Source organism: Myotis davidii, unplaced genomic scaffold (genome assembly GCF_000327345.1).
Source record: "Myotis davidii unplaced genomic scaffold, ASM32734v1 scaffold1036, whole genome shotgun sequence".
NCBI classification, from domain to species: Eukaryota; Metazoa; Chordata; class Mammalia; order Chiroptera; family Vespertilionidae; genus Myotis; species Myotis davidii.
The window spans coordinates 1,134,227-1,156,255 of NW_006287260.1; the positions used below are offsets into that span (position 1 = coordinate 1,134,227).

Below are 22,029 nucleotides of genomic sequence, written 5' to 3' on the forward strand. Positions count from 1 at the left end.
ACACCAACCCCACATGTACACTGTCGCTACTTGAAAGCAGGGTGCCCACCACCTTTCATAAGGAGCAATGAACTTAGTATAAAGATATGAGAATAGTCAGCTGACCAGCCTAGAAAGCCCCTTAGAAAGTGGCTTTTCATGATTGCACAAACACATTCTGCAGAAGACAGATGTCAGGAAACATCTCAGAGAGGGCCCACATTAACACTTGATTGTGTGTAGTCAAATTGTAGCTAAATACAGAATGGGGAGGGTGTTCATGTTGGGGGGAGGTGGACATACTGGGAAAAGGAGACAGGTTTTCATAAGAGCAAGGGCCTTGTTTCTTCACCTCTGTATTGGTAGCCACTAGAATAATGCCAGGTTATCTCAATAAATATTTGAAGAATTATCAAATAAATCCTTGATTGATAATACAGCAAAGTATTAACATTAGTTGGCTCTGGGTGTGGTATTCTGAATCTTTCCCCCGTCTTACTATGTTTTTGGCTCTATCCACATTTTCCACATGAGCATGTATTCCTTTTATAATTCCTTTTATAGTCAGAAGTGTTTCATGGAAACAAAAGGAAGTGACTGTGTAATGGGGTCCTACGGCAGCGGTGTGGTGGTGCGGGTGGCGATTCTAGCACAGAAGAAGGTCCTGCCCGCTCATCATTTCTTCATGCCTCACTCCTCTGCAAAAGAGTGTACCTTACACAGAGCAGTTCAGAATGAAAGGTCATTTTAGAATCCTTCCTCCCTTCCTCCCTCCCTCCCTCCTTTCCTCCTTTCCTTCCTTCCTTCCTTCCTTCCTTCCTTCCTTCCTTCCTTCCTTGTTGCTTCTTCTTGGTCTTCCTGTTGTCTTCTCTACTCCTTCTGGACTTCTGACTGTCGGCATGCCCCAAGGCTTGACTCTGAGACCCTTCTCTCCATCTGCACTGTCCCCACAGGCAATTTAATTTAGTCCCATAATTTTTGTTTCAGTAAAACCTCGATATAACGGACTAATTTGGGCGAGGGGGTGCCCTTAAAGCGGGAAGTCCATTATATAATAAAGTAGGTTCTCCCAATGCACATGTTAAAAAATTGACAAATTAGTTGGTTTACCTATTTTTACTTATTTGGACACATTTGTGTAATTAAAATAACTAAGGATGTATGAAAAGTTTAATTTCATAGAAAAATTTTCTATATGTTTTACAAATGCACATGGCTGGGCTGTGGTTTGGCACATGTGGGAACATCGCCAGCAGCCTTAAAATTGCTGCAGGAAGTCACACCAGGAGATAACAGAACCACTTACCACGCAACAGTGTGGTGTGACCATGTGCTTTGTTTACCGGCAAGCAGTGACTCGTGGATATAAATATGTAGACTATGATTGTAGATATGTCATGTTTATGCCAGCAAAATTACTACAGTGTTTTTCCCAACATTTGGCCTATTCGCTAAAATTTGTTAAAAATAGCAAAAAAAACCAAACAAACCTGTCAACAATAACCAAATTTTGGTTATAAGCGTTTTAAAATTAACAGGGTGTTAATGTTCACATATGACATATGGACTGGAAGCTTTATCTATTAAATCCAAAGTCCGTTTATCGAGGTCCACAAAATCGAGAGTTTACTGTACTGTCTATGTGCCAATGACTTTTTAGTTAAAACCCTTCCCCTGATCTGCTGGCTCATATATTCATTTCCATTCTTGACATCTCCACTTGGATATTTAATAGGCATCTTGAATTTAATACATTTGAACGGAACTTTTCCCCCTTCTACTCTTCTCTATTTTAAATGCTAGGAAAATTTTGATATATTCACTACCAAGTCTTAAGTTCTGATAAGCATGTTAGTAAACTAGGAAAATACTTTTTAAAAAGATGGTAAATATAAAATACATCTTAGGTCAGCTATCACCACTATTCTTAATAAAGAGACATAAGAAGCTTTTCTCATTAAATTCAGGAGTATGACAAGACTTGCCATTATCACTTAAGTTGCTCTGGGAAGGCTAGCTAATGCCATAATATGTGAAACTGAAATAAGAATTCTAGCAACTGGAAAAGAAGAGATTTATATTATTTGTGGAAAATATTTTTTTGTCTAGAAAAGTCAAGAGAATTAACAATGAAACCTTTTTAGACTAGTAAAGGATTCACAAAATGGCCAAATAATTTAATAAAAATCAATAGGTTCCCGTTATACCAGCAGTTGCCAGTTAGAAAATATAATGAAAAAGATTATTCCTTTTAAATAGCAATAAAAATGTAAAAGAGAGAGGATAAAGTGTCTAGGATTTGTCTATATGAAGAAAGGCACAAAATCTTACTATGAATACAGCATTAACAAAGACTGAATAAATGTCGAGGCTGCCCATATAGAAAAATTATGATTAAATCTAGCTATTGGGGAAAGCTATTCTGGATAGGCAGAGGCACATAGCCTATGAGAATTCTCAGCAAAGGTAGGGAAATTCTAAGAGAAAGAGGGCTATGTTTTACAAGCTTGGCTATCTTTTACTTATTAAAATTTTTATAAACACTTGTTACTCCGATAATTTCTTTTTGTCATAAAAAATTCAAGCATTATTGAAATATAGTAAGTTGATGAATAGGGGGTTTAATTAAAAATAATTTCTACTCATTAGGTGAGATTTTGGTGCCCATCTGTGTTTTAATTTTCTTTTTGGGAGGAAACCGTTAACCTTCACAGATACTGGTCTGAAAACACTGAGGTAGGCACAGGTCTTTACTTAGTATTAACAAATGGCTAAATATTTTGGCTTGTATATCAGTCTCCTTTGCATTTGGTCAGGTTGAGTAAGTTATATTATTCACAATAGAAATATAGCCAAAGTGTTAGACTAGCAGATCTTTACCTCTGTGAGTTCATCAGTTTTACTATTCCCCCCAAGGGTGGGGTGGGGAGGATTCTAAAGGTATAGCTAGAGATGTTTAAAATATTTAGTTATTGATACGGCATTGGCACTAACCTAGCTTTTGGTAAAAGGGCCCTTGAGGCCTTGGCGGGTTGGGTAACCCTCTCTTCAGTTGAGAAAGAGCCCTGAACGGTATCCAGATGTCATGGCAGTGGGGGAACCTGGGACTCAGGTCCGCTGCTAGTTACCAACTGATAAGGGAGCATTTCAGCTTCGCAAAGTCTGGCACAGCCATACTCAATAAATGCTGAGTATACTCAACACCCTTTCCTGGATGTGCTCATCTCTGTCTGATCAGGTGTCTTCCCTTTTCTCTCCCCCCACTTCTCGCCCCACCTCACCCCTCACCCTAGATGTTCACATCATCCAACCTTATCTGAGTAGGTTTCCTGTATCACTGTCTCAGACTCATCCACGCTTAACTCGGAGGTCTCTGAAAACTTCCTTGACAACGCAAACAGCACAGCGTCATGGAGCGTGAGGAACAGTTGGGTCTTGGTGATGCCATCGTCAAAGAATTCATTCCTCTCAAAGGCCTTGACCACAGAAGCTACAAACCAAACCCAGAACACACAAGAGTCATACACTGGGGGGGAGAGCGCCTGGGGTGCCAAACATAGCCCTTTCATAGGGGGAAGCATACTCACAGTGAGTCCCTGCAATGAGCACCATAATGTTGGCATTGTGGAAGGCGTTGCACATCTGCAGGGAGGGAGTAAACCAGTGTGAGGGATCCCTACACTCCCTAGGAAAGGTAGCTGGGTTGTAAAGTCCCTTTGGTTACTCCCTTGTCTGGGGTAAATGTACCTTTATATCCAATTCAGCTCTATAAACATTTGATGGGTGGACTTCTGTAAGCTAGGAAGTGTCTAAAGTGCTGAGAATACAAAAGAGAATCAGACCGTCTCATGTGGGGTGGGGAGTGAGAAGAAGGGTAACCCATGGTCTCAAGGGGAAAACAGTTCACTTAAAGAGAGAATGTCAAGTCTACTCATCCACGAATGGGCACTTGGGCAAATAGTGCTTCTATGAACATAGGGATGCATACATTCTTTCTGATTGGTGTTTTGGGATTCTTAGGATCTATTCCTAGAAGTAGGATCACTGGGCCTTGGTGATGCCAGCATCAAAGATGTCATTCTTCTCAAAGGCCCTGACCACAGTTCCATTTTTAATTGTTTGAGGAAACTCTACACTGTTTTCCATAGTGGCTGCACCAGTCTGCATTCCCACCAGCAGTGCACGAGGGTTCCTTTTCCTCCACATCCTCACCGGCACTTGTTGTTGATTTATTGATGGCAGCCATTCTGGCAGGTGTGAGGTGCTACCTCATTGTCATTTTAATTTGCATCTCTCTGATGATTAGTGACTTTGAGCACTTTTTCTTGTCCATCTGTATGTCCTCTTTGAGGAAGTGTCTATTTAGGTCCTCTGTCCATTTTTTAATTGGATTGTTTGTCTTCTTTTTGTTAAGTTGTGTGAGTTCTTTATATATTTTGTGGAAATTAACCCCTTATCAGCTGTATCATGCCAAATATGTTCTCCCATATAGTGGGAACCATCATTTTGTTGATGGTTTCTTTTGCTGGCCAGAATCTTTTTATTTTGATGTAGTATCATTTTTGTTTATTTTTCCCTTTATTTCCTTGCACTAGGAGTGGTATCAGCAAAAATATTGCTACAACAACCAAAGTGCCCATCAGTAGATGAGTTCATAGAAAAGCTGTGATACATTTACACAATGGACTACTATGCAGCTATAAAAAAGAAGGATCTCTTACCCTTTGAGACAGCATGGAGGGACCTGGAGAATATTATAGTAAGTGAAATAAGCCAGTCAGAGAAAGAAAAGTACTACATGATCTCACTTATATGAGGACTCTAATGAACAAAATAAAGTGACAAACAAAATAGATCCAGAGACATGAAAGCATGCAACAGAATGACGAATCTCAGAAGGAAGAGGTGCGGGGAGGGTGGGAAGAGGTTAACCAAAGGACATATATGCATAACTCATGGACACAGACAATAGTGGTGAAGGCCTGGGGGGTGGGGGGCCGGGATCAGGGTGGAGGGGGTCAATGGGGAAAATAGGGGACATTCACTGATGTTTCTGTCTCTATCTCTCTCTCCCTTCCTCTCTGATCAGTAAAAATATATTTTAAAAAATAATTTTAAAAGACAAATTTCAAAAAGAGAGAGAGAGAGAGAGAGAATGTCACATGAGTGCAGTACTAGGATAGGGACAGGCACAGGTGTGATGAAACACACTGACGGTCCTCAAGAACACTAACTATATCTCTGGTGATTGGTATTTGCATGTGATCCCCTTCTCCATAGAGTTCACTAAGCAGGGGAGGCAAAACATGGCCCGGAGACAGTCAAATGATATAGTAGGAAATGGAATTCAAGGAGCCTGAGAATCGTACTCAGAGCTGCTCTGCAAAGTTGCATTTGACTGTAGTAAAACATCAGAAATTTATTTATTTTTTTTATATATTTTATTGATTTTTTTTTTTTTTTTAGAGAGGAAGTGAGAAGGATAGAGAGTTAGAAACATCAATGAGAGAGAAACATCGATCAGCTGACTCCTGCACACCTCCTACTGGGTATGTGCCCACAACCAAGGTACATGCCCTTGACCGGAATCGAACCTGGGACCCTTCAGTCCCCAGGCCGACGCTCTATCCACTGAGCCAAACCGGTCAGGGCAAAACATCAGAAATTTAGTGGTATCAGATTATTAAGCATCTGCCATTGACCTCAACTTTACTTCAGCCAATATATACGGTATGCTCTGGGGCAATGAAGAAAGTTCAATACAAAGCAAGTCAATTAAACTCAATACTCTAAGATTAAATAGACCAACCCTGAGCACTGAGTTAAAATGTGAAACAAACAAAAAAACAAACAAACACAAAAAAAATCCAAAAACAAAACAACTAAAACAGACAGACTACTTCTTTCACTTCCAAGAAGAAACAAGAAAGTCATTCTTGATCACATGGTAAATCATAAAGTCATTTGGTAAAGAGCCACAAGGGGCATACTCGAAATGACAAGCAAATGAAATCCCATGGATTAGGGAGAAGCTTAAATTGAGTGGTTATCTCTAGTGAGAACAACAGCTGGGGCTTTTCTCATTATGTTTTCAATTAGAATATTTGAAATGATTTCCTCCAATATGGCAGGATAGAACAATTACAAAAGGAATGAAGAAACCTGTATTTTTAAAGTGTAAAAGTGTGCCGTGAATCTCAAGGCTGTAAAGTAAAGGCAGGGGTCTGATATGGCCTCCATGTTGGGGCTGGAGCAGGAAGTCATCAGACAGGCAGCTGTGCATGGGTCAGGCCAAGGACCAGACAGCAAGAGAGGAGAAGGGGGAGGAGAGGACGGAACAAATGCTCCACGTCCCAGCGATGGACAGGCCAGATACTAACTGTGAGTCCAGGACTCTTAGGGAGAACTATGGCTTGTCTCTTAGGGCTGTGTGGGAATTAATGGGATCATGTATATAAATGTACCCACTCAACGTGGCATACAGTAGGCACTTAATAATGTAGAAGAATGAACTCTAAAGTAACAACTAGAGCACAAGCCTGGGAGAAGAGAGCACAGCCCAGCAGGATGACCTAAGATGGAAAAGCTCACAAGACAACATTGTCATGTACAGGTAAATCTGAAAAATGAAGTGGGGAAAAGGGGTCCCCTGGATGGGAAGCCCTGAGCATGAATCTCTCTATGCCTCTCATTTTATAGATGAGGAAACCGAGACCGGATACAAATTAGTGAGTTAGCCCTGGTCAGAGGAGCAGAAACCAGGGCAGAGCACACATCCAGACCACCCACCAGAGTTCTTGCTGCTTTGAGAAGCTTCCTATTGCCTCAGGCCAAGGAGGAGCTGGACTCACTTAAGAGAGAATCATTTCCTTTAGGAATAAGAAGGCTTGATGATATGGGATCTTAGAATTAAGGGTGGAAAAGCAGCCAAAGGAGCCTTTCTCAAGAAAAAGTAGACGTAGTCAGAGCCAGGAAGTGGGCGTTCAGGATGTTTAAACCTGAGCGATCCCCAACAGGGGCAAGAGAGAGAGAGGGAGGGCTGGAGACTGAGGTAAGCTGGCTGGAAAAAAGAGATTGTACTTATGAGACATTGAACATTAAAGCCAACATTGTTAGTTGTGCATCTCACTGTCCATATTGTGTAAGAAAGAGAAATGAAAACTGTCAGAGAAACCAGAGTGGGAGAGAAGTCAGGACCTAGGAACACAGATTTTTTAAAATTTTAATTGGGGTTTTTTTTAGAGAGAGGTAGAGAGAGAGAGAGAGAGAGAGAGAGAGAGAGAGAGAGAGATATCAATATCAATTGGCTGCCTCCCACAAGCTCCCTGACCGGGGATTGAACCCATACCTGGATATGTGCCCTGACCGGAACTGAACTGTCACTGTTATATGGACAACACTCTAACCAACTGAGCCACACTGGCCAGGGAAGAGACAGAGATTTTGAAGGAGAATTTTTCCCTGCTCTTTTCACCCCAAGATGCCGGCAATGAAGAGAGAACTGGGGATGATCCTACAGGTACTGGACCAGGCAGCCTCAAGCCCTAGGCTTAGGGTGTCTTTTCATCACAACTTCTTCAATCTGCGTGCCTCTTACAATGAGCAGCTGAAGAGTGGAGAATTCTTGGTGAGCTTTTATTCTGTAGCATTCAGAGCTATTGTTTAAGATTTGCAGCTAACTCCCAGGTTACACTAGGAGTTGCTGGGTGAGGCATAGATTGCTGTTTTTACGGTTTTGAGAGTTTCCCCTTTTTCATCCCTCGAGCAATAATATGCTATGCTTAGGTAGCCACCCCAGTTCAATAAATCAGAGTTGGTTAATTTTCTATTTATTCTGGTTGACCTTGAACTATCTTCAGTGTCCAAATTTCTAGTGGCCCAGGAGTCACATAGTAGCTGATCAGTGACTAATAGGACTCAACCAGGGTGGGGCTTGGGGTGGGGGGTGGTAGCTGCGGATCAGAGCTCTTGTTAAAGCCACCTCAGTACCTACCTGTCTCAACACGACCACAGCCCGTGAATCCACAAAATGCACCATGGAGAAATCCAGGATGATGGTGTGGGTGCTGGGCATGAAAGACAAATCTGATCTACTCCTGACCTGACTTCCAGAAGCGTCAGGAAGTGGCTTCGGGTCGTTTCTATAGGGTTTATTAGGAAGCAAAATATTCTCATAGCTTTGCCCTTGATTTCTCTGAAGTATGGAAGATACTGTGTTGGGTATTTGTTCCTCAGATGAATATTGGCTCATGTCCCCACTGTCCATACGTGTGCCTTGATTCATGCTCATAGAGGATGGCTTGCGGTCCTGTTTGGTTTCATATCGCTCTGTGTAAACAACCTGGGACAAGAGTTAGGGGAGGGCTGTGAAAAGACTCAAACAAGGGTGGGGAGTGCTTGCAACTGTGCTGTCTCTATCTACTAGCTCCCTCCCACTCCCTTAGGGAACTTCTCCGCAGACCAGGCACGCTGCAGCTTTTCCTTGAGTATCTCACGTCACTTCAAGCTCCGACGGAAAAAAACCACTTTCATCATTCCTTATCCTCACCTCTCACAAGCCCCACTCCCCGCAACGTCCCTACAGGCACCAATGACATTATCATGGGCCCAGTGAGCCGGAGTGACAATCATCTTTGATTTATTCTTTTCCCTCATCCCTGGGTTCTAATTAGCCTCCAGCGCCTTCTCCCATCAGTCCCTTTGCTCAACACTGCCTTCCTTTATCGGCGAAACGGTCTTCTGTCAGACTTCCTTAAAAAAGACAAAACTGCCTTGAGCAGGGCTGTCATTACCGTTCACTTTCATGCTCTTCGCAGGCCTGAAGCCTGTACAGCTTTAGGACCCTGCGGAGCACCAGGAGCACAATGGCATGCAAGACACAGGGACCCCTGTCTACCTAGGGAATAAGAACTCCACGACCCATGGAAAAATGGGAATAATTCATATGCTAACATGGTATAATTTGGGGTGATGTTTCTTTAAAAATATTGTTCTAATAACGTTTATAAAATAAAATTTAAAAATAGAAAAAAACTGTAAAGATAAAAAGTATATAAGGTAGTAGATATTGTACAGCAAAAAAAGAAAAAGTGGTGTGAATAAAAAATAAAACTCCAGTTCAAAGGAGAGAGCCGTTCCCCAAGGCTTCAAGGTCACCGAGGCCAGGCCTCGGGGGGCACAGCTGTGGACTGACTCCGTGGCAGGAGGTGCAAGGTCCCCAGGCAGAGGAAACCTCTAAGAGCCTTCCTTCTCTCTCCTTCATCTATTCTGCAGCCCTGTCCTTCAAGGGCTTTCATAATCTACTCAGGCTGTGTCTGCCTGAACTTACTCCCCAGACCAAGCCTCTCATCCTGAGACCCCATACTTATTTCGACCTTGGTGTTTTTGTGCAAGCCTGCCATGGGCTGGGAGTCCGAGTTGTCCCTACCTGGCAGAAAGCCAAATTTCTCTCTCCTGTCCAGCTCAAACCATCGCTACCAAGGTCTCCCTGACTTTTTGAACTCATGTTGATCTCTCGTTACCTGGAGTCTTAGAGTTGTTAGAATCTAAACACACAATTTCAAACATAATAATATACTGCATAGTATGGTTTACTATCCTATTTCATCAGTTTTAAGAGGCATCACCACTTTCTGCAGTCTCAAGAAAAAAAATACTGCAAATACTGAACTCGTCATCAACTTCACAATGCATCCAAATTTCAGAGATGTGGAAAAATGTCTGTGTTAGGATTGATCAAACACAACAGTGGCCTTCTATGTCACATTAATAGAGTCGTCTTCCTAGTTTGATTGAAATCTCTACAAACTGCTTCAAAATAATCCTGTGATTTGCGGGAGTACAGATGGGCGGGGTATGGGTGAAACAAGACTGGCTATTAGTTGTTGAATCTTAAAGTGGATGGTAGGTGCACAGGGGCTCATTGTACTTGTCTCTACTTTTGTGTATGTTCAAAATTTTCCCTGAAAAAAACATTTTTTTAAAAGAACCACCTGAATGGACCTTGAGGACATTATGCTAAGTGATAGACTCCAGCAACAAAAAGACAAATACTGTGTGATTGCCCTAGCCGGCTTGGCTCAGTGGAAATCCAGTAGGGGGTGGACAGGAGGCAGCCAATCAATGATTCTCTCTCATATTTGATGTTTCTATCTCTCTCTCCTTCTCCCTTCCTCTCTGAAATCAATAAAGAAATATTAAAAAAAATACTGTGTGATTCCAGGGATATGTGAGGTGCCTGGATTAGTCAGATTAATAGAAACAGAAAGTAGAATGGTGGTTGCCACAGGCTGAGTGAGGGGGAGTGGGAGGTGTTACTTAACAGGTACTGAGTTCCAGTTTTCCAAGATGAAAAAGTCCTAACGATAAAGGACAGCAAGGATTACACAACAGTGTGAATGTATTTAACACTACCATGCACTTAAACATGGTTAAGATGATATATTTTATGTTACGTATTTTCTATCACAATGAGAAAAAAAAAAAAAAAGAAGCCAGAGACCCTTAAAAATTCTTTTGCAGAGTGTCATAGTTCTGGGCACATATAGGAGCTTAATAAATACCAAATGATCATACTCTACTCTTGAGTGCACTTGCTGATGTCATGTGAATGCCCTTTGCAATACTCAGTGCAGTGTGGCTATCACATAAAATTAAATAGAGAGTTAATTCTGTCCTCTTGGCAAGAAAGCTGGTATTTTCAGGGAGCTCAGTAGAACCTACGCTCATTGGGGTGTATAGCAACCAGAGTGGGTGACCAGAGTGAGTGCCCGGTGTTTGCAGGGGCCTACCCAGGAGGGGGACAGGAGGTGCTGCGTGTTGGGCGTCCGTGTGTGTGTGTGTGTGTGTGTGTCGCGCATGCATAGATACAGCTGCTCCTCCTGTGTGTGGGTGTAGACTGGGAAATGAGCAGGCCTGCTCTGGGGAAAAGGGCTATTTAGATCCAGTCTGAGTTGGAAGTAATGACACTTAGTTCATCGGCTGAAATAACCTGCAGATGCTGTAAACCCCATCTGTGCTTGTCCGCCCCTGACTGCCCATCGTCACGGCCTTGGCCCAGGCAGATGGCAGGAGATCCTTGAGAACCCAGCCAGCTTGGCCCTCGCCTAGTGGGACTTATAAGACAATCTATAAGTCCCTTATTTTCAGAAAAATAAAATCAGGCAGCCAAAGGTCTGGGAAACAGGCACAGCTAGGGAATGACTCTCTGTCTCTAACCATGAGTAGGGACCCAAGAGTCACCATCACTTCCTACCCGCTTTCAGGTCAAGATCTGATCCTCGAAGGGGAAGCCCTGTCTTCCCTTCTGAGCAGAACTCTTTAATTCCCAATGATCTGTGGTCCATCTAAGAGTCAAAATCCCCGAGGGGGTTTTCTTTTCTTAAAACAACAAGGACGACCTGCTCTTGTACTTCTTTATAAAGCGCAGAGGGAAATGCAGAAAAGAAGAGGTTGCTAACCCTGGGTGGCGGCTCCAGTTCATCGCAGTTGCAGTAACACTCACACATCTTTCCTTCCTGCGGGCCACCTTCTCTGGCAGGGAACAGCCTGTACACCTCTTCCTCTTTCAGAGGCACCCGCACCATTTCCACCTGAAAGGCAGAAGGCGGCTTCAATGTGGTTGGGTAGATGGCAAGTGGCAGGAGCGAGGGCCCCTGGGGGAGGCGAGGGGAGCCGGTGGAGAAGAGTGGGGAGGGCAGCCTGACCTCCTCCAACAGCATGTGCTTCAAGTCGTACACGTTTACAAAGGTGATGGAGTTGCAGCACTGGAAGATTTTCACCCCAGGGAAGGTCAAGATCTGCAAGACAAATGTGAAGTTCAGAGAAATTTCTCAGCTCTTCCGTGGAGGGAGGAACATTCTTGAGAACCTAACTGAGACTATATTCTTCTTTATAAGAGGCAAGAGCCAGCAAGGCCCTTCCCCCCATTCCCACCCCTGCTTTGCCTGCTTTCTTCTTTTCCCGCCATTTCCTCACTCCCCTCTTTTGGCCTTCCACCCCCCAAAGCACATTTTAAAATTATCCTTAACTGGCTGCGGGACTCCAGGACTTACCTGCCTCTTTCAGCGCCCACCCTGCCATGGGGCATCCCTCACCCCACCTTTGTCCAGCGTGTCTGTAGTGCAGCAAACCGCAGGAAAGGGATTTTGTAGAAAATCTTTTAGGCAAAGAAGTGGGACTGGTTTGGATTCTTACCTCCCGATAGTCCTGGATGCTTCTGTAAATGTTGGTGTTAGGGATCTGACCCAGGAGGAGAATCTTGGTTCTGAAAGGAAATGCATTTGCCTTTAGGTCCTGGTTGCCTTGCCTGCCATGGCTAAGCTGCTGTGACCAGAGACTGAGTACCTGTGTGACTGGATGGTGATGACGAAGAAGGCAAAGGCTACGGAAACCATTAGTCCGACGTCCAGTCCCAGGACAATTGCAGCTGTGAACGTCACCATCCAAATAATCTTACGGGAAGAAGCGAAAAGGAAGACCATATCGCAAGCAGAGATGAGGACATCACCAGTCCTATCTCCTGACACCCTCTCCCTCTCCCTCCTGACACCTGGGGTTTAGAGGACAAATTCCAGAGCCGCATGGACTCAGGCTTTGCTGAGATTAGAAATGCGATTTGTCAAGCAACCCAGAACACTCACCAGATGGCAGTTGCCATTTTAAGACCTATAATAGTTATTGGGAGTCTTGAACACCACTCTCAGCAGGTGACTTGACTTGAACCTTCACAGAGAAGAGAGGCTGAAACTCCCTCAAATGTTTACTTCCCCTCCCCCTGCCACTTGTGAGTTAGTTGGAGGTGCTCTCTCTCCTCCTAGAACCAGAAGCTCCGCCCGTTCTCTGGACCACATACCCTTTTAGCTCCTCAGGGATCTGAGTCCAAAAAGTAGCCCCTTTCACATCTCTTTGCCTCTATTGGGTCCTTCTCCCCTCATCACATTCCCCCATCTTTTATTTCTTGCTGTTTCCCCTCTGTCCCCCAGGTCCGTGCTGGGAAGAGGAGGAGGGTGCTCTGTCAGTTCCTCAGGCAGGGCACCTCACTTTCTTATTAGGATTTGTGTCTCCGGGTCAAAAGTCAACCAAATATGCAAGGCATGACAAACCCTTTTTACTAAATTTGTATTGAACTATAACCACTTAATTATGTTTTATTTAATGTTGCGTAGTTGGAGTGAGGTCGCAGTATTTCTTTGCACCAACAGCTTCGACTCCTTATTTGAAGCAAAAGTAAAGTACCAGGCATCAGAGTTGCTAGTGTCCTTCATGTTGATGTCCTTTGTTTGTTCTCTTTCTCTGCCCCTGCCCCTGCCCCTGCCTCAGCCAGTGCATCTACACTCACAGAGTCATACTGGCTCTGCCTCCACAGAGTGGGTAGATAGTAAATATTTTCAAGCAAGGGTAGGACGTTGCTCACAATAATACCAGCCAGCACAGCCTGTGGGGAGAAGGGTGGATATACAAAATTACTTACTGTTGTGATATTTATAATAAAAATTCAGACAACCTAATTTTCTTTTTTTTTCTAATTTTCTAATAATAACAAAATAACTAAATAAGTTCTAGTATGAGCTATCATGCTATATATCAAATACAAACAAGAATACAAAGTTGTATGCCCAGTTAGGTTGAAACGATGCAAAGTAATATCAATTCATAGAAAATAATATTGATCAGGTATATGCCAAAATGTTAATAGTGGTTCATTTGTAAATGTGGATGACACTTTTAGCTCTCATGAATTTTCAGAAGTTTTTAGAAATAGGCACATCTACTTTTCTAATGGAAAAAAGTTTTCTTAAATATGAGAAAATGAAAATTTAGACTCGGTTGTAAAAATCATCAGGGCCTTAAAGTAGAACTAAACTAGTTTCAGAAACACTTTCTTGTGTTTATGAAGTCCCTGCATTGGCTTAACATTTCTCAGCCTTTCCCTCGTCACCCTCCCCTCTGTCTGCTCTGCCTGGGAATTAGAACTGACCCTACCACCAGGATGGCCGGAGCCAAGCTTACTCTGGATTGCTGAGGTTACTCAGTGACCAGTTGGACTCAATATAGAGGAGGGGAGAGCAAAGATGAAGTTAGCAGAAATTACTTCCTTTCCATTTTTATCTTCTTTCCAGTCAGGAATCTCCAAACTTTCTGCAATTTGCAGGGAGATGTGGTGGAAAGGAAAAGTATCTCAACTTCATAGGGTTTTTTTCAAAATGTTTGGCTTGAGGGAAGGAGTATCAAGAGGAAACGTAATTTTCATAAAACAATATACAATAAAAAATTTACCTGTCTGGATATTAAGGTTAGAGATGCTCATGTGTAAAGAAGAATTCATCTCAGATATAATTTCCATCATCCAAGACATAACAATTATTAACATTTTGGTATGTTCTATTTTTTTCCTCACACAAATCGAAGCAATATTAAATACACTGTTTTGTATCGTGTTTTCTAAATTTTTGTATTGGTCCCCTGCTTTGTAACTGAGATCCTAGTCAGGATGCTCCAACAATTCTTCCAATAAGGGTTTTGCAACAAGCTATTCATAGCCTTTCAAGGAAGGAAGCAATCTTTAATACTCGTAGAGCCTCATTAGTATAGTACTCAGATGTTCCGCTGGTCAGATTGTGTTCGCATTTTCTTGCCCAGAAACATCCTACCAGATGCTGTAAAAAGAACGTGACATAACATGGGGAGCCAAAAGCAGGGGCTGTTCTCTCTCTAACCTATTTGCAATAAAGGAGTGCTACCTACTTCTATCAGTAGCCTCCATACATGTTTGGAGCTTTAAAAAGTTCTGATTCTTCTAGCTAAAAAGCAAAAACAGCTCTGTTCAAAGTAAATTACTGAGTGGCTTTGCTAAAATAGACTCCATAGTGATTGCACCAAAGGTGCTATACAACCTCAGTTCTGGAGATGACTTCTGCTGGGAACCAGAGGACAGCTTGTGTGATAAGCACAAGCTTAATCCCACCCCAGGCATAGGTTCGTTGGCTGGGGCCCAAGGTCCCTGAATCACAAGAACAGAGGCAGCAAGAGCCTGGAGGTAGCCTGCTCTGTGGCAACCTGATATTCACCAGGTGCAATTGACACGTTCAAAAGGATGGGAGTAATGGCCCGGCTAGTGTGGCTCAGTGGTTGAGCGTCAACCTATGAACCAGAAGGTCACGGTTTGATTCCCGGTCAGCGCATGCGCCTGGGTTGTGGGCTCGATCCCCAGTGTGGGGTGTGCAGGAGGCAGCTGTTCAATGATTCTCTCTCATCACTGAGGTTTCTATCTCTCCCTCTCCCTTCCTCTCTGAAATCAATTTTTAAAAAAGGATGGGGTAACATTTACTATCACTGCAGTTTCAGGACTGCCACCTCAGCATGGAACCAAGCTGCAACACCAGGCAGGAACCCTCCTCCCACCTCCCTCAGTACTTATCTAAAAATGGCTAAAGGGAACATTAAAGAAATTTAAAAGGAAGTCATGGTCACTGAGCATTGATCTCTATTGAGAACAAATTGATTGTAGCCAGGAATTAATGCGCCTGGAATCTCTCAATGCACAATGGTCGGTCTCACAAAAAGGAAGAAATGGCACCGGAGCATATAGGAGCATCCCAGCTGAACACAGTTATAACTCAACTGTCAGGCCCTGCCTTCTCGTATTGTAAGCTAACCAGAGACAGTGGGGAAGCAGGCGAGGGGGTGAGTTCACCTGTGTGCAGAACAGGCCTCCTGGAAGCGGTCTGGGAAACCAGATGGCGTGAATGTGCACTGAGGGTCTACGCCTGTGATGGTAATGGGCGTTCTGGCATCTGAAGTCTGTGTTGGTCTCTTTAGCTGAATCCTTACTGTAAAGCTTACTTTTAGAGCTTAAGTGATTAACAGAAGATTAATAACACTAATGGCTAATGTTTCCTGAGTGCTAATTACTAGCTCAACGCTGTTCTCTCTATATTATATATAACATCTTATTTGAATCCCAATCCTGAGAGGTAGGTGTTATTATTGTAAAGGAAAGGCACTAGAGAGAGGCCAGGGCAGGCCGTGGGGGCGTGCTGAGTGCAGTTCTGCTCAGAGATACCCACCAAGATGCAATCTGGACCCTGGGCTTTCTGGGCTTGGTTATTCGATCAGTTCCACTTACATTTGGCAGTTCGTAGAAAAAGGATTCCACCTTCACCATCAGGAGCAGCATCAAGCCTGCTCCTATCAGAGATGCAAACTGAGGAGACAGAGCCGGTTGGAGAGAGACCGTCAGGATCGTACTGGTCCCTGCCTGCAACCGAGGCTTCTGCTTGGTGAGAAGCACGTCAGTTTTTCTTAAAAGTAACTGAGTGTGACCACCCAGCATTAAGTGCATTTTTGTTGACACCGTCAGGTCTTGTCAAAGTGCTAACCACATGCCAGGTGCTCCACCCGTACTCGCTGATGAACGCATGGGTGCTTTCTAAAGGTCCACATTGTCCTGGGTGTTCTGCGTTAGCCGTTTGCTGCGAATCGGAGTCTCCTAAACCCCGGCTTGCACTCCCTCCTCACGCTAACCCCTCCTCGAACAGTTCAGAAAAGCCCTTGCAGAGCCCTCACTGTCAGCCCTGAAATCACAACCATTCCTCCTCCCGTATCCATAAACACCCCTCCCTCTGGGAGCGTGGACCAGGCAAGGAGGCCAGGCCTTGGAAAGCAGGGAGTGAGGAAAGGAACCCACTCAGGGAGCGCAGGGCGCACAGTGGTCAGGACTGAATGAGCAGGAAGACGGACCAGGGACAGCCCAACTGGCCCCAAGCCCAGGGCTCTTCATATCCCCTCTGCCATGGGCCTGCCAACATGTCCGGCCCGGGCCATGGCTGGAGGGCTGATAGGTTTGGGTGCAGCCAGTGAAGACAAGTGGATTCTAGATCGGGGAAAAGTAAAGAGAAATCCAAATGCTTATACAGAGTTTGTATTTATGCCAGACAAAAATAAAGCTGCCCTTGGTGGCAGTCATGTCCGAGAGGTTCAGAGCCAGATCTGAGCTTGTCTGAAGGCCTGGGGAACTGAAGAAATAGAGGAGCTCTTGGGCAGAGTGAATCAGAAGGCCCCAGAGGAAGGGATGGAGAGGACACCACTGCTGTGGGATGAAGAGGCTGAGCCAGTCTCAGAGGCCTTTGCCATCCAGGTCAGAAACCAAAGTGGAGGCTCCAAGGGTAGGGCCGGGGGCCGGCAGCATTCTCTGCCTGAACCAGGATCTGCACTGGGCAAGTCAGGGTCTCCAGGAAGGGTTACCAGCACCCCAGACACATGCCTCCCACCAAGGGTCACTGCGCGGCACGGAGAGATGCCATTGGCAGGAGGGTGTGCTGCGTGGGACAGCAATGCAGCAGCAGAGAACAGGATGGGGCCCCGGCTGCCTTAGGCAGGCGCTTTGCCCAGCAGGCACTGGCAACTCCCAGGCTGAAGTGAAGGCCTTCTTCCTTCCCCCCATCTGTACATATCTAACCCCCTTCAGTAGTCCACAGAAGTCCCACCGCCCCCATCACTCTCCTTGCAAAAGTTATGGCACTTTTTACTTATTGTCCTTATTCTGCACTTAATTTTACTTGCACGGTGATTTCGTTTTTCCTAATGGTGTGCATCTTTTCTCCCCAAGTTTATGCTTGTATACTGAATCAACAAAGCGTGTTGTCAAAAATCACTGGGAACTGAAGTCTGGAATCGCCATTTCCATTTCTTCTGCTCATAAAACCTTCTCATTATGACTTCAAGTTCTTTTGCCCTTGCATCGAACATCCTTCTTCTTACATAACCCAACTTCCCTTTTTTCTGGTAAAGAGTGGGAAAGGGCTACTCCTTAAAGCCAGTGTGTCTGGCAGCAGCTCTCTGACAACGAAGCTCCGTCCACGTAGACCGATCTGAATGGTCTTACTAGACACACGCTCTTGTTTCTGCCTAATCTTCTGATTTTTATGAGCTTTCACCTTCTGTTTCACAAATTTAGCCATGGAATGTGACACTTTACCTTTCCCACTAAAATTTAGTGTCGATTCTTCTGACACTTCTGTTTCTGACCTGAAGAGAGTCTGACCTAGATAATTTTCCATCATACCAAGGTAGGATGATCATACACTCCCAAGGCCCATCTAGACAAAGACCTTACTCTCTATCATGAGAGCCCCTCGCCATACCCTTTGAGGAAGCCAGGAAAGTTTCTGGTTTGGCTGCCGTGGTAGAGTTGAATTATTGCTTTCCCAGAGTAGAACTAAGAATATATCGCCCATATATATATATAAAAAAAAGTTTATAGGTGATTGTTAGTTCACCTGAAATATTATCTTTTAGGTTACATGGAAAATGGTTGTGTTTTTTTCTTTTGTGTGTGTGTGTGTGAACTTCTCACATAGAATAAGACCTCTGTAGAAAATGACTTTCAAGTTCCATATTGACAAATACCTTTTAAGACAAAAATCTAAACAAAAATTAAGGCAAACATGAGATCCTCCCCAACAAGTATAACATTAAAATAGCAATGTGATTAAACTAATGTAACCCCTTTCTATGAAAACATATGAATAGACATCAATATTTTTAAATGCTAGCGATCAAATTCTATTTCAGCATACCTGTTGTCTTCCTCCAGATTTATCCTGGATCATTGTCCTAATAATAGCACCAGTAAACACACAAGATCTGAAAAATGAGCTGATGACATTGCAAATGCCAATGACCATTAAATCCTATAAAGAAATAGCAAACAATTTAGGCCCACTATTTGTTGAAGAATGCTGATTTAAGTTTGAACTGAAGGTATACTGTCTGTTTCTGGTGCATGCGAATAGGCTGTTTATATCATTTCACATAACACGGACGTGTTCTTAGAAGAACAAAAGATGGCACATCTGATTTCTGGATTAGGTTGAAACTTCATTTTAGTTAGTGATCACAAGGAAAGCACTTTTGCAAAGTGAGAAAATGAGACTTTTGCCTTATTCTCTCTCTCATGATCACTAGGACTTAGAATGACAGAGAGAACATAGTCCTATTTTTCTCTCTTCCTTCTAAACTATCCTAAAAGTAAAGGTGGGACACCTCATGCATTCATATTTCCTTTTTGAGTACTAGGGAAAGTACTGGACTCAGAATAGTTGGAGCTATTAAAAAAAAAAAAAAAGACAGCCCTAACTGGTTTGGCTCAATGGATAGGGCATCGTCCTGCGGACCGAGGGATCCCAGGTTCGATTCACAAGGTCAAGGGCATGTACCTTGGTTGCGGGCACATCCCCAGTGGGAGGTGTGCAGGAGGCAGCTGATCGATGTTCCTCTCTTATCGATGTTACTAACTCTCTATCCCTCTCCCTTCCGCTCTGTAAAAAAACAATAAAATATATTAACAAAAAAAAAGACAAAAACTATTTCTGGGAGATTGACTTAATTATATTAGTAGCCTGGTTTTGCTATTCCATACCATTTCTTATTGCACCGCAGAATGTGGTTGACTTCTAAAGACGTGGTGGAAAGGAAGATAAAATTAAAAGGAGAGGAATTCTACTAGCTCAACAACATGCTATCTTCTTGCATCCCTGCACCGTATCTGTTCTAGGGGAATATCACTCAGTTCTGATGGGTTCAGAACTAAGTGTGCCACACTTCTCAAAAGTCCTTTGGTAGTTACAGTTCAAATTATACTCTAAAAGATTCTCTGGTTACAGAAAAATCCAGTCTTCATGTTAGCAGGAGGCTCAGATTAGAGTACAAAGACTTAAGGGTCAGAGTAAGTAATAGAAAGGCCTGTCTGCTCACCTGGTTGGAATTGACATTATAGTTATGGAAATTGGCAATCTTCTTGCCCAGAAATACAAGCAGTGAGGAGCTCACTATAGCTAAGGAAAAGGCATCTAAAACAATATCCCGAAGATTATCCAAATTTGGCATTACAGGAAACAGGAATCTGGAAAAAAATGGCGGAATTATTCCTGGAGAGCAGGAGTCATTCATTGGCACCTCCCCCACTTCATCCTTATTATACAGAGCAGGCCTCATGCTTAAAACACAAACAAACAAACAAACCCAGCAAGATATAAAAATAATTGAAGTAAGAGCTTGCCAAAGCTTCAGCAAACTAAGCCAAATTACCAAAGCCAGTAGGAGAACATGCTTTGCCATGTTCTAAGTTCAAGGATTCTGCCATGTAGTAAAGAGAATAGAACAGGTAAAACCAAAACAGATGGACAAGAAGTAGTTTATTTATACTATTGGAGACCATTAGTAAACAATAGGCAAATATCACATCTAAGATGGTTTATAACTAAACAGCTCAGTGAATTCCCTTCTATTCACATGCAAATCTTTTAGATTTGCAAATATTTTCTCCGATTCTATGGGTTACCTTTTTACTGTGTTTAAAAGTAAAAAAGTCTTTTGATGCACGAAAGTTTTTAATTTTCATGAAGTCTAATTTGTCTATTTTCTTTTGTTGCCTATGCCTTTGGTTACATATCCAAGAAATCACTGCCAAATCCGATGTCATGAAGCTTTTGTCCTGTTTTCTTCTAACAGTTTTATAGTTTAGGCCTTACATTCAGATGTTTGATGGATTTTGAGGTAAGTTCTGTATATGGTATTAGGTAAGAATCCCACTTCATTCTTTTGCATGAATATCCAGTTTCCCCAGAACCGTTCATTGACAAGATTATCCTCTCCCTATTGAATGGTCTTGGCATCCTTGTCATTTGACCACATATGCAAGGGTTTATTTCTGAGCTCTCCATTTCATTCCATTGGTCTGTATATCTGTCTTTATGCTGGTACCACACTGGTTTTAATTATGGTAGCTTTGTGATAAATTTTGAAATTTGAGTTCTCCAACTTTTCAGGATTAGTCATTTTCAGGATTGCTTTGGCTATTTGGTGGAACCTTGTGATTCCATATGAATTTTAGGATTTATTAAAGTTTCTGCAATAAACCTTATTGGGATTTTGATAGGGATTAAATTGAATCTGCAGATAGCTTTGGGTAGCACTGACATCTTAATAACATCTTAACATGGGATGTATTTCCATTTATGTATGTATTCTTTGTTTCATTGATGTTTTGTAGCTTTCATTGTGTAAGACTTTCATCTCCTTGGCTAATTCCTAAGTATTTTATTCATTTTATTAGGAGTTTATTGAGCTTCTTAGATGTTTATATTCATGTATTTCATCAAATTTCATTTTTTTCAGCTATTATTTCTCCAATATTCTCTCTACCCCATTCTCTTTCTCTTTTGCTTTTGAGACCATGATATGCATGTTGGTTTCTTGATGGTCTCCCACAGGCCCCTTAGACTCTGTTCACTTTTCTCCAATCATTTCCCTCCCTGTTCCTCAGACTCAATAATTTCCATTGTCTTATCTTCAAGTTCATGGATTCTTTTGACTGCTCAAGTTCGCCTATCTCTACAGCCATGTGTTGCTTAATGATGGGGATACATCTGAGAATGTGTCATTAGGTGATTTCATCATTGTGCAAACATCATAGAGTGCACTTACATAAATTTAGATGGTATACACGTAGTCTATACGGTGTAGCCTATTGCTCCTAGGCTACAAATCTGTACAGCATGTTACTGTACTGAAAACTATAGGCAATTGAAAATGGTATTTGTGTATCTAAATATATCTAAATATAGAAAAGGTACAGTAAGACTATGATATAAAAGATAAAATATGGTATGCCTGTATAGGGCATTTACTATGAATTGAGCTTGCAGGACTGAAAGTTGCTCTAGGTGAGTCAGTGAGTGAGTGGTAAGTGAATACAAAGGCCTAGGACAGTGGTCGGCAAATTCATTAGTCAACAGAGCCAAATATCAACAGTACAATGATTAAAATTTCTTTTGAGAGCCAAATTTTTTAAACTTAAACTATATAGGTAGGTACATTGTTATTAACTTAATTAGGGTACTCTGAAGCTGGTCTTTGCTAAAAATGTCCTCATTCTGATTGAGGTACGTTTGCTGAGTTCGACCCCTTCCAACTCTCCCATCCACACCTGTCTTGTATACTTGTTTCTTGTCTACCTCCTTTCCGAAAACCGCCTTCTGCGCACGGGCC

The 22,029-nt window shown here is 42.8% G+C and overlaps 1 protein-coding gene across 1 annotated transcript in view; it reads right to left on the reverse strand.

The window, feature by feature from the left end:
* Positions 1-22,029, reverse strand: part of SLC26A8 (solute carrier family 26 (anion exchanger), member 8) — an 85,668-nt gene that overhangs the window by 1,949 nt on the left and 61,690 nt on the right. The window contains exons 8-18 of the mRNA XM_006759050.2: positions 19,735-19,882; positions 18,558-18,671; positions 16,106-16,183; positions 13,319-13,414; positions 12,325-12,431; positions 12,175-12,244; positions 11,685-11,777; positions 11,439-11,570; positions 7,973-8,320; positions 3,567-3,621; positions 3,291-3,469 (exon numbers count right to left, since the gene is read on the reverse strand). Coding sequence (XP_006759113.1) covers positions 3,291-3,469; positions 3,567-3,621; positions 7,973-8,320; positions 11,439-11,570; positions 11,685-11,777; positions 12,175-12,244; positions 12,325-12,431; positions 13,319-13,414; positions 16,106-16,183; positions 18,558-18,671; positions 19,735-19,882 — 1,420 coding nt within the window. The remainder of the gene's footprint in view (positions 1-3,290; positions 3,470-3,566; positions 3,622-7,972; positions 8,321-11,438; positions 11,571-11,684; positions 11,778-12,174; positions 12,245-12,324; positions 12,432-13,318; positions 13,415-16,105; positions 16,184-18,557; positions 18,672-19,734; positions 19,883-22,029) is intronic.